The following is an 18,544-nucleotide window of genomic DNA, read 5'->3' on the forward strand; positions in this document are numbered from 1 at the left end:
TGATGGATTAATAGATGAGTGATTATTTTCCCCATTGTCCTCCAGATTCGGACACCAAACACAGGAAAAAGAAGAAGAGAAAAGAACAAAGTGAGGAGAAGAAGAAGAAGAAAGAGAAGGTCAAGAAGAAGAAGAAGGACAAACCCTCTGACAAGAAGCGAGCCGGACGCAAGAACGACAGCGAGGATGACAGCGACAACGAGAAGCAGGCAAGGAAGGACAGGAAAGGCCGTGTACGTGAGGTGGAGGAGCGTGCGCGTGAGATGGAGGATCGAGAGCGTGCACGTGAGGGAGCCCGCCGTAGCAGACGGGACGATAGATCACAAGAAAAGGAGCCGGAGGAGGAGAGGAGACAAAAGATGGACGTTCAAGCCAGACAAAGAGACGGAGAGAGGGACAGAGACCGAGACCGGGACAGAGGGAGGGAGAGAGAGCGAGGAAGAGAAAGGGAGACTGAGGAGAAGAGAGAGAGAGAGAGGGAGAGAGAGCAAGAGAAGCCGAGGGATAGAGAGCAAGAGAAGCCGAGGGATAGAGAGCAAGAGAAGCCGAGGGATAGAGAGAGGAATAAAGAGAACAGAGACAGGAACAGAGAAAGAGAAGAGAGGAGGAGGAGATAAAACTCTTCATGCCTCCGTCCTGATGATAATCTGATGACAAGTGAAGTCTCCATCTTTTCCTTTGGTCATCCCCCTCTTCTTTACCTCATCCTGTCTCTCTGGTGTTTTGGATTTGGGACCCATCTCTCTCTCTCCATCTGTCTATCTGTATTTTCTATTATTGATTTTTGTTGTTGATGAAATGTGAAAAGAAAAAAAAAATTAAAACTTTCAGATGTTTTTTAATCAGTTTCTGTTTCATCTGTTTCCGGCTCAATATTTGACTTCACTGCAGTCATGGGAAGCTGCTGTCGGTCATCACTCTGAATGGGATTTAAATTACAGGATGTTTGCTGAAAAAGACCTAATAACTGCTTTAATTATTACTGGGGTGGGGGTGAAACACCTCCCTGAAAGAAATAAATCCAGTCTGAATGTGTTTATGCTACTACCTCTATCTCCTTTTCAGCTAGCTTGACTCTTAATTAATTAATAACATAATTAATATCTGCTACAACTACTGTAGCTATAGGCACGTACAGTTTTTGGCTGGGAGAATATGTTTGAAAAAGGGCTGACCCTTAAAAGTTGACAACTCCAGTCATCAGTTGAGAAGACTAACCTCAAAACTGATGGAAACACAGAGGGGATAATGGAAACGGAGGGCAGTGCTCTCAGTGCCAGTGATCCCTGTAAGGTCAGCTAAACCACTTTAGAGCCAGATGCTGTACAGCCTCCTCTACTGCTGTCCACTGTGAGCGACTCATTGGCTGACAGTGCTCCAGGGTGTGTGTCTTGGGGAAACTCAACTCTGACAAGCACGCTTTTTATTTTTCTGTGGAAATCTGATGTTTTCACATCACAGATGAACAAAGGCATTAAAATGTGGGTCTCAGGTAAAACATGAAACTTGTGTAGGCTGATATAGGAGTTGGGTGTGGGCCTCTGCATGTGCACTGAAGTGACACTGGGCAGAGGAGTGAAGAATATATTTGTCATATTTTTGCAAATCGATATTGAAGAAAAGACATAAGTCATAATGTTAAGTCAAAAATGGTAAAAAAAAATAAATCTGTATTTGAACTGTCATACTGCCTGGGGCAGCTCCTGACAAGACGCATAGTGACCTCTGCTGGAAAAAATGCCCCTGTAGTAGATAAAACATGATCAAGTGCCCTCTACAGTGACCCTGTGTGCAAGAAAACTATGAGATGCCCCCTGGGGTGCCATGTTACATTGTTTTCGCCCCTACCCCTCAGACAGACAGAGTCACTGCTGTACAGACATGTAGAATCAATATTCTCATATAAATCATCAAAAAAGTAAAATAAACATTAAAAACCAAAAGAAAAAAAACATTTTGATCTACCGGGTCGAACAGGTGGAAGCAGCTGTTTAACATGTGTGAACACTTTGGGAACCGAGCTGCCTAACCAGCTCTCTTGTCAACACACACGTAGAGAATTTGCTGCCTCAGTAAACACACTGAAACTCGTCCTGTTTTTATCCCAGCGCCAATAGCAGTACCACTTCAAACTGTGAACTATAGCTTGCTGTAAACTAGTTGTAAGAAATATTATTGTTTACAGTAAACAACCTCCTCTGGTGGTGTCAGCTCAGAATATGCTGATGTCTGCAGTTCATTGACTCTCACATCCCTGACAGGAACAACAGTGTGACCTTTCCTGTCGTACAGTACCTGCCTGCTTTCTCCACTGGCCAACTGGAAGCCAACTGTGCCTCTGTCTCTCTCCTCGGCTGATCGAGATTATCTCGTGCCTGACACCATGTAGTGTCACTGCACGCTAAAAGTCACAGCTGTTGAGGGCTCTTCACATCCAGGAAGGAGGAGCTTAATAAACCGGTAAATGCCTCTTTCCACAGTGAGCAGCAAACATCCTCCATACTGACAGACATATCTGACTCACTCAGCTTTTCTCTTATGTGCTGTTTCCCTGTAAATGTTTCCCAAATCAGCTTGAGCTGTAATAGAAAAACAAGTACAAATAAGTATTTATACTGATTATAGTCACACTTTATTTTATCATTAGCTTATTGGTTTTTGGGACACATTTTTTCCTGCTATTACTTTATATTATTATTATTATTATTATTATTATTATTATAACTAAGCTCCCCTACAATTACCTGTCACTGCTACTGAGCCTTTTTGTTTTCCTTCTTCTTGACAGAGCTTCTGGGTCTCCTCAGGGCTGCTTCAATCCAGAAGAACCTCCATCGACCTCCTCAGAAATCCACAGGGAACCATTTACTGACGGTAGTGTTATCCTCAGAGGTGAAACATGCTGCTGCACTGATTTGGTAATTTTATGTCAAAAGACCTGATAGGCTGTATCCGAGCTATATTTGGATGAAAAGTGGAAAGATTTTTTTCAGTATCAACCAACGTAAAAGAGCTGACAGTTCATTTAAAACAAATAAACTTAGCACAAAAAGTAAGAAAAGTTGTGTTTGGTAGATTATTTCAATGCTATAACAATGCTTTTTGGCAATAAATCTTATAACATTGGAAAGCCTGTTTAGTTCCCTTTGAAATGGTGCCCCATTTGTAAGGAACATGCATTTGTGGGATGAGCAGCAGCGCTGAGTCTGTGGGTTGCGCCCGTGAAAAATTTGTCAAATCTTTTCTGCCATTGCCAAACAGGTTATTTTGCTGTTGCTATTGACACTTGTTTTGAACTTCTGGTACCCCCAGGTGCTGCCAATCAGGTGCCTGATTGGCAACTAATGGGGCAATAGGGTAACTTCAAGCTGGTGTTCCCCAAAACCAAGTTGCGGCATTATTTGGAGTGAGCCCTAGTACCATCTCCAAACTGAAGGCCAGGTTCAATATAACGGGGGGTGTCAAAGACAGGCCGCGAAGTGGGCGTCCCAAAGAAGACGACAGCCCAAGAAGACCATTTCCTCACCCTGTCAGCACTTAGGTGCCGTAGGCTGTCTTCTACAGATTTCCAGTCAAGGTTTGCAGGATGATATGGCAGACGGCTCTCTGCCCAGACAATCCGGAACAGACTACACACAGCCAATCTCCGGTCTCATAGGGCTGCCAGGAGTCCTGCCATGACTGCCCTTCACCGTCAGGCCTGTTTGCGCTGGTATCGGCAGCACGTGCACTGGAACCTGAACATGTGGAGGAATGTTATGTTCAGTGATGAGTCCAGATTCTGCCTACGGCAGTCGAAGTGTGGAGAAGATGCGGAGAATGCTATGCTGATTGCTGCACCGATAGAATAACATCTTTTGGTGAAGGCAGTGTGATGGTGTTTTTCACTGGAAAAACGAGGCTTGTCATCAATGGAGGCAATCTCAATGCAGAGACATATAGAGATGAGATTCTGCAACCAGTGGCAATCCCATATCTCCACAGTCTGGGACCGAACTCTATCCTCCATGATGACAACGCTCGCCCCCACAGGGCGGGGTTTATCAGAGAAAATTGCAGCTCATCCAGGACTTTATGTCCTTAAGACATGTTTGTAATTTAGATAATTGATTAATTTCATCGGGCTTGATTGATAGATATAACTGCGTATCACCTGCATAACAGTGAAAGTTAATGGAGTGATTCCTAATAATTTTGCCTAAAGGGAGCATATATAAAGTAAATAGTATTGGTCCAAGCACAGAACCTTGTGGAACTCCATGACTAACTGTAGTATTTATTGAAGATTCATTGTTAACATGTACAAACTATGAACAATCTGATAAATATGACTTAAACCAGCTTAGTGCAGTTCCTTTAATGCCAATTTGATGCTCAAGTCTCTGTAAAGAAATATTATGGTCAATGGTGTCAAAAGCAGCACTAAAGTCTAATAATACAAGTACAGAGACAAGTCCATTGTCTGAAGCAATCAAAAGGTCATTATTAACTTTAACCAGAGCTGTCTCTGTGTTGTGATGAACTCTAAATCCTGACTGAAAATCCTCAAATAAACTATTTGGCAACTACTTTCTCCAGAATCTTAGAGAGGAAGGGGAGGTTAGAGATCGGTCTATAGTTGGCTAAAACCCCTCCAGAAGCCATTAGACTTGTTAACAGCCATTTGAATATCTATACGCTCCTGAAATTTAATAGTTTTACATACAAGTGATCTGAAATGCTTTTCTTTTTCTTCAGCTTAAAATAGTCATAGAGGCAGAGCTTTAATTCTCTGCCTGAACCCTATTGGACCCAACACGACCTGCCGGGTTCGGAACGGATTTGGGACGGAATGGAAGTGAACAGCTAGCCTGGTTCTGTAAAAATAATAAATAATAATAATCTGCCTGGCAGCACCTCTAAGGCTCACTAATTAACATATATGTGTGTCACATTGTTTAATCTGTACAAAAAACAAAAAGTCAGAATAAGAAGTCGTGGTTTGACAAGGAGTTTGGTGCTGGACTGTTTCTTGGCCAGGAGCATTGACTTCCTGGAGTGTCTGCTAGTTCTTTGGCAACCTCATGGTTTGTACAAACTAAACAAATGAGATATAAAATGTTAATTAGTGAGCTTTACAGGGACAGGAAGGTGTTTTTTTCGAACCTTTGGACAGAGCCAGTTTAGCTTTCTGGTAGTGGTATCGATCTTCTCATCGAACTCTCAGCAACAAAGCAAGTATGTATTTCCCCCAAAAAGTCAGTGTATTCTTTGAGGAAGAAGCATTTTAAATCAACACACTACTCCCCAAGTGGATCAGAAAGTTTGCACCAAACTGAAATATATTTTTATTAAATCTGTGTGTTTGTACTGGTTTTACTTGAGTGCCTTCCAGCTCCCAGCTCCCAGCTCCCAGCTCTCTCTCTCTCTCTCTCTCTCTCTCTCTCTCTCTCCCTCTCTCTCTCTATTTCTCTCTCTCTCTCACACACACTCTGCTGTATCCTTGCACAACCTTGATGTGATGTTCAAGGTGAGAGGGGGAAATGCCCGTGTGTATGCGCGTGTGTTTGTGTGTGTGTGTGTGTGTGTGTGTGTGTGTGTGTGTGTGTGTGTGTGTATAAGTGGGTCGTGGCAGTGCTGGATTGTGATTGGCTGGATGTCCAGAGGAGTGGAGAAACTGGATTGGTTTGCTGTGGCAGCAAATGGAGGAACAGATCCACTGGGACCTGGGAGCTGCAAGGAACTCTGGGAAACCACAGCAAGGGCCTCTTTGGAGAGAGAGAGCGAGAGAGAGAGAGAGAGAGAGAGAGAGAGAGAGAGAGAGAGAGAGAGAGAGAGAGAAGGGGATGGAGGTGAGAAATTGAGGAGTGAACAAGTGAAAAGTGGAAAAGGGAACACCGGGTAAAGTAAGAGAGCTGTGGAGGATCAGTGAGAAGATGAGGAGTAATGGACTCCACTTTGACCATCTTTTAAACCTTAGTATAGATCCCAAAGTTTCCATATGATCAGACAGTGAAATGCTATTAATCCTGCGGTAACAGATTGTTTGTCTACGAGGAGGCAGCGGAAACCAACTGACATGTAATCACATTATACAGTTAATATTGAACATTTTACACATCCAACAGTTACAGTGCAACATTAGCTTTAACTTGGAGTCGCCTGGTGAGTTTAAAGCAGCAACAACAAACGTTTGTATTGATTTATTGGCGGCCCCTGTGGACGGCGGTAGTGTTTTCACTGATTTTAAGGAACATCTGAAGATGCATCGGTTTAATAAGAACTACCTCAAATACAAGAATACATTTTTGGGGGGAAAATATTTGACATGTACTTTTTTGTTTGGCCCATATCCCATCTGCTAACGTGGAAGTAGCTGGCCCTATGACCTACACTGCAGTCAGCCACCAGGGGGCGATCAAGCTTCAGTTTCACTTCTGGAGAGCTGTCATGTCATCCATCTTTATATATGACAATTGTTTTTTTGCATGTTTTGCAGCCACCGTAGTTTCTCCTGCACACTTCAGAGCCTGTTGTCATTCCCAGGTCATCAAATACAGACAAGAGCAATGTTCAGTTAGTTGCAATTTGCAACTTCACCACTAGATGCCACTAAGTCCTACACACTGGTCTTTTAAAGAGAGCTAGCTCAGCTCAGAGTTCCCCATCATGCTTTGGGCTGGTTGGGAAGCCGACAAGCCTTTCAGAGGGAGTCTCTCTCAGAGCTCTAGTGTGGAATGTCTCATCTCTCTGACATGATGTTACCTGTCTGTCTGTCTGTCTGTCTGTCTGTCTGTCTGTCTGTCTGTCTGACCTCTGAGGCGATACTCTCTGAGGTGTTCTGTCCTCATCATTTTTTAAAATCCTATATTTGTCCCCTTGACTTTTAAGCTTTCAGTTTTATTTACTCACTAAAATCACTCTCAGCAGAATCTTGGTTCTGTCCAGCTGCCAGAGAGGAGAGCGACGGAAGATTTTCAGGTTTTCTTTTTCTGTAAAAAAACACTGCAAACTCCTGAACACTTATATAAAGTCAGTATTCTCCTAAATGGACATTATCCAACATTCAAAGATAAGGCAGTAAAGGACAGAAGCAAATATACAATATTTATCTCACATAAAGTATCAGATATAAGAAAAAAGTTGAAGTGGTGTTAGTTTATTAATAATACTGTAATTTACATGCATTTTCTACAATTAATTTCATAATGTGTTATTTGCTAGATTGATTTGATGTTTTTTTGTTTCATTTTTTGAAGAACCCCTGAATTTATGTACAGATGTCTGAGTATTAAACCATAGTTGTGAACGTATCCTTTAAGCATCAGAGCTTTTAACATGCAGTTTAAAGGACCAGTGTGTACAATTCAGTGACATCTAGTGGGGAAGTTGCAACCAACTAAATACAGCTCGCCTTCCAAGATGGATTTTCTATGGCTGTTGTATAATCTGTGGACTAATTTAACATAATTTGTCAAGAAATACTAGAAACTTTATCTTTCTTGGTGGTAGATTGAATCATTAAATTAAACACTGATGATTTGAACTGACTGAAAAGTTGAGATGATTTGTTGATTCTCTGTTCAGATTCAGTTTGAACTGGCAGTTCACCTCTGTGCACTAGTCAGACTACTAATGCCACACCAGCAGTTTCAGCTGAAATTATGTGGTGAAATCACTTTCAGTGGAATCACATGGAGTTCAACTTTGATACACTTTGACACATATTCACACTGTTGATCAACAGCAAGCTGACTTGACAGTGCTAACCTTTAGCTGAATTAAAATTTGTATCCATACTGTTTACATTTACATTTTTACATTAATTCCATTAGCAGACGCAGTTTACAACGCAGCCACAGTGCCAGCCACTATGTCAGCTACCAAAACAGAGAGAATTATATTTAATAAAATAAGAAATATTGTAAAAAAAACTTTTGTTTTTTCACCATAGAGATTTACTGTATATACTACTTTGGTGCACCAATCAGGACATAGAAACATCTGAATTAAGATCTGATGATGGTGGGTGGTGTTGCATTCACGCAATGTTGGCAGAATGGAAAGAACAGGAAAACCTGCTGTTATTCCGACTTGGAAATATTCACGCGTTATTCCAAGAAAGTTACTCCCACTGTCACATCCTTTAAATAGCGTAAATGAGCTACATTTACTCTGTATACATAGTTGGAGCGATTGGTTAACCAGTGCAACCAGATACAAACAAACAGTATAGTTACAACTGAATGACCTGACTCAAGTCTAATAGTGTTAATGCTGGGTTTTATTTAGTAAATGCTAGTGCAGTCATTTCACCACCATTTTGTGGTGCAGTGTTTTTTCTGAGCTGCTAATTATTACAGACTGTATGACATGATGTGAACGCAAACCACACACTGATGAAGCAGATTGACTTTCTTTTATAAACTCTCAGTAAATAACATCTGACTGGAGGAAACTGTGAACTGATTCTTTAACTTGACACCTCCTGACTTCATAAACAGGTGAGTTGACAGTAAATACAGAGAGAGAAAATACTGAACACTGCTGAGAACAAAGTGTGTGTGCGTGCGTGGTGTGTGTGTGTGTGTGTGTGTGTGTTGCAGCCAGTATTTATAGTTTTAAAATAGATTTTATCAGTTTTTTTGCCAGCAACAAAACCTGGACAAAAGTCAGCCAGAACCTGCTGCACACACACACACACACACACACACACACACACACACACACACACACACACACACACACACAGGTAACAATCTGGTTTCAGATTTTTTTCCTTAAAAATCCATCCAATTTTTTTATTTTTATTATTGGATTCAATTTAAGCTTCTCCCCCCTCTCTCTCTCTCTCTCTCTCTCTCTCTCTCTCTCTCTCTCTTTGTGCGCGGCGCATGCGCAGTCCCACTGCTCTGCTCTCGGTGCGGCGCAGAGCGCGCGGCTCTCCGCTGCTCCGACAGAGTTGATCAGCGTCCGGATACCTGATGGATGGAGGACCGGTGTCTGGTCAATGAAACCCCGCACAGACCCGCACTCAGGAGACACTGACCCGTCTGGTATTGATTATTGATTGATGATCTGCAACTGATAGTGTGTGTGAGCGGAGTTCCGCGCTTCAGACCCACAGGACTCTACTTTCTTCATCCATCCATCACCTCTTCCTCCTCCTCCTCCTCCTCCGGTAAGTCACCTTCCTCCTCCTTCTTGTTTCCCTTCACCTTCTGTCTCTTCCCCTCTTTTTACTCCTCCTCCTGTTCTTTATTTCCTCTTTTCTTGGTGAGTTGAAGGTTATGAAACAGAGCGAACAGCAGAAGGAGAGGAATTAAACCACGGACACTGTCTGTCCGTCTGTCCGCGGGTTTCTGTCCGGATCACTTTCAGGCTGCTTGTGTCAGAAACACGGACTTTTTAAATGTCCGCCTGTGTGTCCTTCTGACAGTGTCTATCTGTTCCTGTGTCTCTTTATTGTTGTCTAATTTCGCTGAAATATATTGTGAGTTTAGGCTACTTATAAAATGTTTCAGATAACCGGAGGTCTGTTGAGTCTGTTTCCTTCTGAACTGCAGTAAAACAAAATGGAAATGCGGATAATAATAAAAAACCTTTAAACTGTTCCTAAACAGTGGTGGAGGGAGTGTAACTTAAAATATTCCTTTAAAGTCCAGCATTACAGTTTTTATTCTTTACACATGTTAAAGTACATCAATATTATAAATAAATGTTCCCTGTTTAAAGTGTCAGAAGTGAAAGTACTCATTCTGCAGTTTAAGTGTTTTAATATTTTATATTACTCGATAATTAATGCTCAGTAGCAGTATGAGTGAGCAGCATTTCCCTGGTGAAGTTGGTCGAAGTAGAGCTCACTAGCTAATAAACTAATTAATATGCTGTAATTAAATCTATGATAAACACATTTTATAAGACCATTATATGTTTTATATGTGAAATTTGTATGAAAAAAAAATTATGAAAATTAACCAAAAGTAAACCTGGAGTAAAACGTATTTATTTCCCTTTGAAATGCAGTGGAGTGGCAGTTTAAGTATATTGGAAATACTTTGGTTAACTGTAAGTAGGCCTTTCTCAAAAATTGTAAACTTAAAAAACAAACAGTTGAGTTTTAATACTTTAATACTTTCTGTCCATGACTGACAGTTCCTGCACCTGTCCATATGGACAGTAATCACACTGACTCGTAGGCTACTGTACTTAAGCACAGTGTTGTTCTTTTTGTTTCACATTACATTTACCTGACAGCTGTAGTTACTTTGCATATTAGGACACAATATGAATTATGAAACATTCTTGTAAATTAAACCATTCAATATATAAAAGACTGAAAATTTGATCGGCTGCAACATAAAAATGCTGCTTGCATCAGTAATAACAATCTATTTTATCATATATAATCATTTAACAAGGATGCGTCCAGTACATTCACTTTTAATACATGTACTGTAATACATTTAATTATTAAGTACATTTTGTTATTTATACTAATCCAGAAACAGTTTACTAATGTGTTTGATCAGTTTCTTTGAGTTAATTCTTTGTTACATTTCCTCTGTACTTACAACATGTGAAGCTGCTACGATTCGTCCGTTATTCAAATAGTTGACCGACATAAAACTAATCTGCCAGTATTTTATAAAACATTAGATGGTTCTTTTCCTGTCGGATATAATCCTAGTAAACTTAATATTGTTGAGTTTTGGACTATTGATCGGACATGACCACACATTTAAAAAGGGCTCTAAAAATTGTTATGGCCATTTCCCACTCTTTTCTGTTGTTGTTATTAACCAAAAGATTGATCAGTGAATTGGAAGAGATGATGAAAATAAGCATTAGTTGCAACCTGTACTCAGCTGTATTTGCTGCACTTTAGTTACAACAAAAATGTAATCAAATACAGAATAAACATATAATAATCAGAGCTGAAAGAGAGAGCAGACAGAGAGAGAGAGAGACATAATCTCATGTGTGTATTGAACATGCTTCATTATTGTCAGATAATCCCACCCACATGCACACAGACAGACAGACACACACACATACACACACACACACACACACACACACACACACACACACACACACACACACACACACACACACACACAATGTCATACTTTCACCTATGTGAAAATTAACAACATCTTCATGACAAAAAGAGACAGACAGCTCCAGACTTTGAGTGTGTGTGTGTGTGTGTGTGTGTGTGTGTGTGTGTGTGTGTGTTTGTGTGTGTGTGTGTGCGTGTGTGTGTGTGTCTGATAATGACACCTGATCAACTGGACTGTAGTGCCCCCTGCAGCTTGGACAGAAACAGACCTTAAAACTTTTTTCCCCTCCTCCTCCTCTCTCTCCTTTTCTCCTTTATCACCTCCTTCCTCACTTCCTTAACCAACTCTACCCTTCTCCATTACCTCCTTCCTCTCATCCCGCCTCCATTTCCCCCACTCTTCCATACCTCTACCATTCCACCTTTACCTCCTTATTTTCTTCCCTGTCTCCATTTTTTCCTACTTGCCCCTTGTGACCTGGAAACTGATTTCAGTTCTGCTATCTCTTCAGCAGTTGTATATGAAATGAGCTATACCTCCATCCTTTTGTCCTTTCTGTCCTTCCTTCCTTCCTTCCTTCCTTCCTTCCTTCCATCCTTCCTTCTTTCCTAGCAGAAGAGGTTTTCTCTCACTGTGTTTCCTCCTGTTAAGGTGCTGCCTGCCACTCTTTGTTTGGATGTTTGGACCTTCAGTCTGTGTGTCTCAGGCCTCTGGGAGTCTAATTAACATTAATCACCTTAATTAAAGCTGAAGTCCTCTGTTTAAGACAGAAGAGGGAAGCTGACAGTCTGAGGAAGAACACATTCACACACAGAGCTCAACGTCCAATCAGAGGAAAGACCCAGAGACAGAGCAGAGACCGTCCTAACCCGCAGTTAGACCCCACTAACCCGCATTAAGACCGCTCTAATCCGCAGTCAGACCGTTCTAACCCGCAGTTAGACCGCCTAACCCGCAGTTAGACCCCACTAACCCGCATTAAGACCGCTCTAATCCGCAGTCAGACCGTTCTAACCCGCAGTTAGACCGCTCTAACCCGCAGTTAGACCGCACTAACCCGCAGTTAGACCGCTCTAGCCCGCAGTCAGACCGCACTCACCCACAATAAGGCCGCTCTAACCCGCAGTTAGACCGCTCTAACCCGTAGTTAGACCGCACTAACCCGCAGTCAGACCGCACTCACCCACAATAAGGCCGCTCTAACCCGCAGTTAGACCGCTCTAACCCGTAGTTAGACCGCACTAACCCGCAGTCAGACCGCACTCACCCACAATAAGGCCGCTCTAACCCGCAGTTAGACAGTACTAACTTGCAGTTAGACTGCACTTACCTGCAGTTGGACTGTACTAACTAGTTGTTAGGTCATATAAACTGGCTGTGAGTGTACTAACTTGCCGGTAGACTGGCGAAAGGGCTGTTAGGATGCACTAATGAACTGTTAGACTGCACTAAAGGTGTGTGTAAGTCCACACTAACAGCCTGTTAGTTTGCATTGTCCAATTGTACAGTAAAGGTAGATTTATCATACTGTAACACACTCTCTCTTGTTCTCCTCCACGCAAATCAATTTTACCTATTTATAGATCATGACAACATTACTAAACACTGTGTGTGTGTGTGTGTGTGTGTGTGTGTGTGTGTGTGTGTGTGTGTGTGTGTGTGCGCCAGGACTCCAGCAGTGGGCAGATTGAGGAGCAGCATGTTGTTACGTCAGGACAGATTAGTTTGGAAACCTGCAGTGCACACACACACGCATGGAAGCATCACAAACGGTTGTTTCTGTACTAAATCTAACCTAGCTCTGTTTGTGTGTGTGTGTGTGTGTGTGTGTGTGTGTGTGTGTGTGTGTGTGTGTAAGTGGACTGACAGCAGGTATAATGAGCTCATCGTAACAACTTTATTGTTGTTTTGTTAAAGGGGCAGAGATATGAATGTAACATCAATATTTATTTATGATCAACGTTACAAATAATATACGTAATTTCTACAATACATAATACATATTTATCATTTTGGGGCTTCAAGGAATTGTTTAAAATGTCAGAAAATGTGCTTTATTGCTGACAGTTGTATGAGAACATTGACTCTCATGTTTGTACATCAAATATGAAACTACAGCTTAGCAGGGGGAAACAGCTAGCCTGGTTCTGTCCACTGCACAAAGGTCACTTATTAACACGTTGTATCTCCAAAAACTTTACAAAACTTTCTTGGCCGGGAGAAGGGTTTCCAGTCTTTATGCTAAGCTAAGCTAAGCATTCCCTGGCTCCAGCTTCATATTGGATAGACAGCCATGAGAGTGGTGTCAGTCTTCTCATCTAACTCTCAGCCAGAAAGTAGAAAAGTGTATTTTCCTAAACTTATTGTCTAAAATCAAATTTAACCTTGAACTCATTAATCAGTATCTCTGTTGAATCTCAGGCTCACGGCTCAAATCAGTTTTGTGCTCGATCAGCAGTTGCGTTGTTGCCAACCCTCCACATAAACACTACTTGTGTTGAAAACAGTGTGGAACGACTGTGTTTTCCGTCCGAGAGGTTTTCCTGTCACGTTGGCTGTAATACTGAGAGCACTGCAGTGTGTGGAGAACTGTGCTAGCTAGGTGCTGCCTACCATAGAGCGCTAACAGCTAGCTACCTCATTACTCCCATTCTGTCTGTTGTGATTTATGGAGCTACCCGTGTGTGTGTGTGTGTGTGTGTGTGTGTGTGTGTGTGTGTGTGTGTGTGTGTGTGTGTGTGTGTGTGTGTCTGCACCTGCTCCCTGTGTTGTCTCAGGAAGTTTTAATTAATTTCGTGTCATGTGACAAAGAGGAAGTGATGACATTAATGAAATGTGATTGGATGATTACTATGGAAAGCACAATTAGTGGGCTGAAGGTGATCTGAAAGAGAGAGAGAGAGAGAGAGAGAGAGAGATATTAGGAGTGTGTGTGTATAAAGGAAAAGTTGACTGTGTGAAAGAGAAAGTGTGTGTGTGTAAATAGGACAGCAGTGATGAAGTGTTTCCTCGCGCCTTGTGTCTCTGAGGTATCACACACACTCTCTCACACACACTCTCTCTCACACACACACACACACACACAGACTGAGGTTGTCAAGGTCACACTGACACACATACACACTTACACACTGTGTCATCAGTTGGGAGGCTGCAGGAAGTTGTGTGAGGAGGTAACCTTTGAGACAGACAGTCAGACCACGTCCACTCCATCTGAATTTGAAGATGATGTGCAGACATGATGTTGTTTTCAGGTTGTTATGTAAAGATCTCAGCCTACACTGAAATGACAGTGTTAGTGTGTATGTAAAAGGAAAAATCTACGAATGTTCGGTCACTTTCAAAATACTGATGGAGGCTTGACTTTTCCGACTATTGAAAAACGTGCATCAAAAATCAAGTTCAGAAAACAAAATTAAAGTGTAATCAGCGAGTTGGAAAGTCTGTTCTAATGCTTCCTTTGGACCTAACAGCTGGAAAATGTTTTGCTCTCCGTGTCCTTTCAATACTATAGGGACACACGCACGAACACCTGTGTTCAAACTAAACTCTTGTCTGTTGACGCCATTTAACAACAAAGGTGAGACTTTATAACGACACAAAAATGCCTCTTACAAACTGGAAACGTGAGGAAACAACCTGCTGTCCAAAGGTAACAGAATCCACCTGCCAACACCTCTAAAGGTACTTCATCAATATGTATATATTTGACTGGTTTCTGTCAGTAGATGACTTGTTTATTTTTAACGTAGGTGGAGGGGGGTGGCCCAAAGGGAGCACCCTAGCGACGAGAAGACCGGTCGTTTTAAGTAACCTGCTATATAAGCTGAAGTTTAGAGAATATTATAGATCCAAGATGAAAGGAAGGGCCCGACTGAGAGAAAATTATTATCATTTCTTTTATTTGAACAGGGACAGTGCACAATAAAACATTAACCCTGTATATAACAAGGAGAGATGCATTGCACCGGGTTTTAGCAAATTACTATTTTCCACCAGTAGTCCCTGCGCAGGTAAATGGAACATACAATAAATTAAAAACAATGACAAATCTGTCTGCTACTTTAACACCATGGGCAGCGGCATGGATGTATCAAACACAGTTGGCTGCTGATATTTGAGAGCCTCAGTCTGATAAAAGATCAATAAATTCATAACGTATGTCACACATTATGATATTCCCAACTTTTGCTTGAGGGAATTCTCTCTAACTTTTCTCTTTCTAGAGCTCGCCGTGTGAAATTACTTCACTCCCTTATTTCTCCGACTGTTGTCTCTCATCTGTTTGTGTCTATATCACTCTCTGACTCGAGTCGTAATGCTTATCAGAAAGCACAGATTTGATTGGCTGAGAGATGACCCACATGAGATGATTTGAAGCGCATGCAGTTTTTCCGTTAAACCAGTGTCGTAAAAGGCTAGAAAAGCTGCACCAATTTAAATAAAATGTAATAATTCTCAATAATTTATTGGTTTTAAGTCGGGGTTGGGATAGGACGGCATCTGGGTCCGGACCTGGACTGCGATCCACCTATTAGTGACCTCAGTATTAGGAGATGAAATAGGGGGTTGACAGGTAAACAAGGGGGGTGCATTTTAGTCATTTTGCTTCAACCCCCCCCCATCCCCTCATATCGACAATTTGTCATTTTATAGGAGGTTATGTGTCTGTTTATAGAAAAACCGCCCCACCCCAAAAAGAATTGCTGAGTGTAGACATTACTCTCACAGTCACACAGAAAGACAGACAGCTTCTGTGTGTCAGCAGGAAAATTACAGTAAAGTTAATCTTGTCAAACACAAAGTCTCAGTGTCCTTTATGTGAAGGTGATGGTTGGTCTTTCTATAGAAACTGAGACACACCTTTACTCTCTACATGCTCCGTCCCTCTCAGCTTTAAACTTCAGTTTGTAACCTAAAAAAAACCTTAAGAGTAGCTACGAATGAGGGTGTCCTAACTTAAACCACCTGCCTACCAAGGTGTGTGTTTCTGTGTGTTTGTCTCGTGTTTCATCTTCCATTAGTTGAGTGGAGTAGCTTTTGAATGTTTGATGAGTCAGCATGTTGAGAAGGAAGTGATGTCATAGCTGTCGTCTCATCTTTCGGGACGGGTTAATGTTTTCCACAGCTTCAAGTCTTAAACGTCAACTGTGAGTACTGTTAGTACTCACCATGTTTAACAGTGAGCTTGTACTACAGTATATAATGTAGACCAAACATTCCCAGTCAAGTGTTGGAACCTCTGTGATGTTTATGTTTTCCTGCTGATGACACACTAAATACAAACAGTTTGCCCAGGTTGGTCTGCTTTAGCTCTGCCATGCTAGCCAAGCTGCGATTTTGGGGATAGCTGTCACCAAAGTCAATAGGATTTGTCATCTAGGAACCGTGAATGTTCGAGGAAAATGTCATGGCAATGCTGAGATATTTCAGTCTGGAGCAAAGTGGTGGACAGACAGACTCGCCATTACCATGCCTTGAGCCATGGCGCTAAAATGGCTTAAAAAACATGTTGAGTAATACTGAATTGGTCGAGAAGTTTAGGCTGATTGTGGCTTAGTGTCGGCACACTCGGCTGTTTACCCTCCGAATATGAGCCGTCTGTGGCCCAGATGTTGCTGCCAGATTTGGATAGATTTTAGGGGGTGTTGATTTGGTCTGAGAATCAACTCCAGAACTCGGACCAGCTTTAGACCAGCAGAGAAATACAACCTGATCTAAATAATCCATACATCTACTACACATGCTGAAGATGATTGCGGTCATCGGGGGCTGGAGTCTATCCCAGCATGCATTTGGTCAGAGATGGAGATTCTGAACCGTTTCCTTACAATATCCATGAAATTCAACACAATGATGCCGTCTAGTGCGTCCATGGAGAGGCTCTTTAGCCCTGGTAGTGCTGACTCAGAGGAGGAACAGATTGTCTGACAAATGACTTGAGACACTCCTCCTCATGAGTCGCTGCTTTACTGATAAACACGTCAAATAAACTGGACTAATATAATGCCATAGTTTGGTCAACGAGCGACTACAGCGAGTTTGTTTGAGTGTGTTTGGCCCGTTAAATGTAGATCATATTGCGTGATCTCAGGCGATGTGACGGAGTAACTCAAAAGTGATGTAACAAATTATATATATATATATATATATATATATATAATATATATATATATATAATTATTAAAACCCCACACAATTGGGACCCCCGGGGGGCAAAGTCAGACGACTGTCAGTAGACGTTCAGAAGAGTGCGAGTGGTAATCTCTATTATTAGACCACAGATTATACTAACTGAGCTACAACACACACACACACACAGACATAAACACACACACACACAGACACAGACACACACACACACACACACACACACACACACACACACACACACACACACACACACACACACACACACACACAAATGTATCTGTGGGTTATAATCTCAATCCCACAATCCCCTTCTGGGTCAACCAATCATGTCCCACCAAGGCCTGCAAAGCCTGCTGGGTAACCTACATGTGTGTGTTTGTGTGTGTGTGTGTTAATCCCTGACAGTTTGTAATAGAGGAACATCTGGTTTATCTCTGTGAGTCTGAAGCTTCCTGTTCAGGCAGGAAACAGAATCAGTTGCATACGTTCACTTTAATTCCAAATGAATTTACTTTTTTTTAGTACCATTTCAGTAATTACTGAACATTTCAATTAGTACACACTTAATTACTTTGACATTTTGGTTGTTGGCTTTTTCCCTGTCCCATGATATGCTATATCAGCCCTCCATCAAGATGCTAAATAAAGCTACAGTCAGGAGACATTTAGTTTATCTTAGCATGAAGACTGAAAGAAGGGGGAAACAGCTAGCCTTGCTCTGTCCAAAGGTAACAAAATGCATCTACTAGTATCTCTAAAGCTCACTAATTAACACTTCATATCTCATTTGTGTAATCTGTACAAAAAAACAAAGTATTAAAATACGAAATGGTTGGTTGTTTTTAAGAGGGGTTTATCTGCTGGACTATTTCTCGGCCTACTGGAGTGTTGTCACTACAATGTAATCTAACTCAAATAAGAGCATTTCACAAAACGTCAAACAATTCCTTTAAGTGCACATTTAATCACGTGAATGATGAGGGGCAACAATCAATGGGAAGTAAGGTCAGCGGCAGACCACAACAACAGACCACAACAACAATGGAGGAAAATTTTTTCAAGCAGTATTTACACACTCACTGCAACCCTGAACTTTTCCTGACGTTACCCGGACAAGCTCTATGTGTGAATGAAAATGTCCAAATCAGCTGGACGGACATTAAACAGATTTTACTACCAGATAGTACAAAGTCTGTGCAATGTCCGATTGATCCCATGTGTGAATAGAGCAGGTCATTCCCCCGAGAATCAGGTCTGAACCTTGTACATAGTTCAGCACTGCTGCTGCTTTTTCTACTATTTTCTCAGCATTAACAATTTGCAATATGCAACATCTACATATAGAC

The 18,544-nt window shown here is 41.6% G+C and overlaps 2 protein-coding genes across 3 annotated transcripts in view; both read left to right on the forward strand.

Moving 5' to 3' along the window:
- Positions 1-842, forward strand: part of cwc22 (CWC22 spliceosome associated protein homolog) — a 46,329-nt gene extending 45,487 nt beyond the window's left edge. Inside the window, exon 43 of the mRNA XM_051404326.1 lies at positions 46-842. Coding sequence (XP_051260286.1) covers positions 46-617 — 572 coding nt within the window. The 3' untranslated portion in view covers positions 618-842. The remainder of the gene's footprint in view (positions 1-45) is intronic.
- An 8,050-nt stretch (positions 843-8,892) lies between these two features.
- The window catches only part of znf385b (zinc finger protein 385B), a 55,117-nt gene continuing 45,465 nt past the window's right edge, over positions 8,893-18,544 (forward strand). For both annotated transcript variants that reach the window (XM_051403147.1, XM_051403148.1), the window contains exon 1: positions 8,893-9,160. The gene's annotated coding sequence lies outside the window, so the exon portion shown is untranslated. The remainder of the gene's footprint in view (positions 9,161-18,544) is intronic.

This window comes from Dicentrarchus labrax, unplaced genomic scaffold, assembly GCF_905237075.1.
Source record: "Dicentrarchus labrax unplaced genomic scaffold, dlabrax2021, whole genome shotgun sequence".
In the NCBI taxonomy this organism is placed as follows: domain Eukaryota; kingdom Metazoa; phylum Chordata; class Actinopteri; family Moronidae; genus Dicentrarchus; species Dicentrarchus labrax.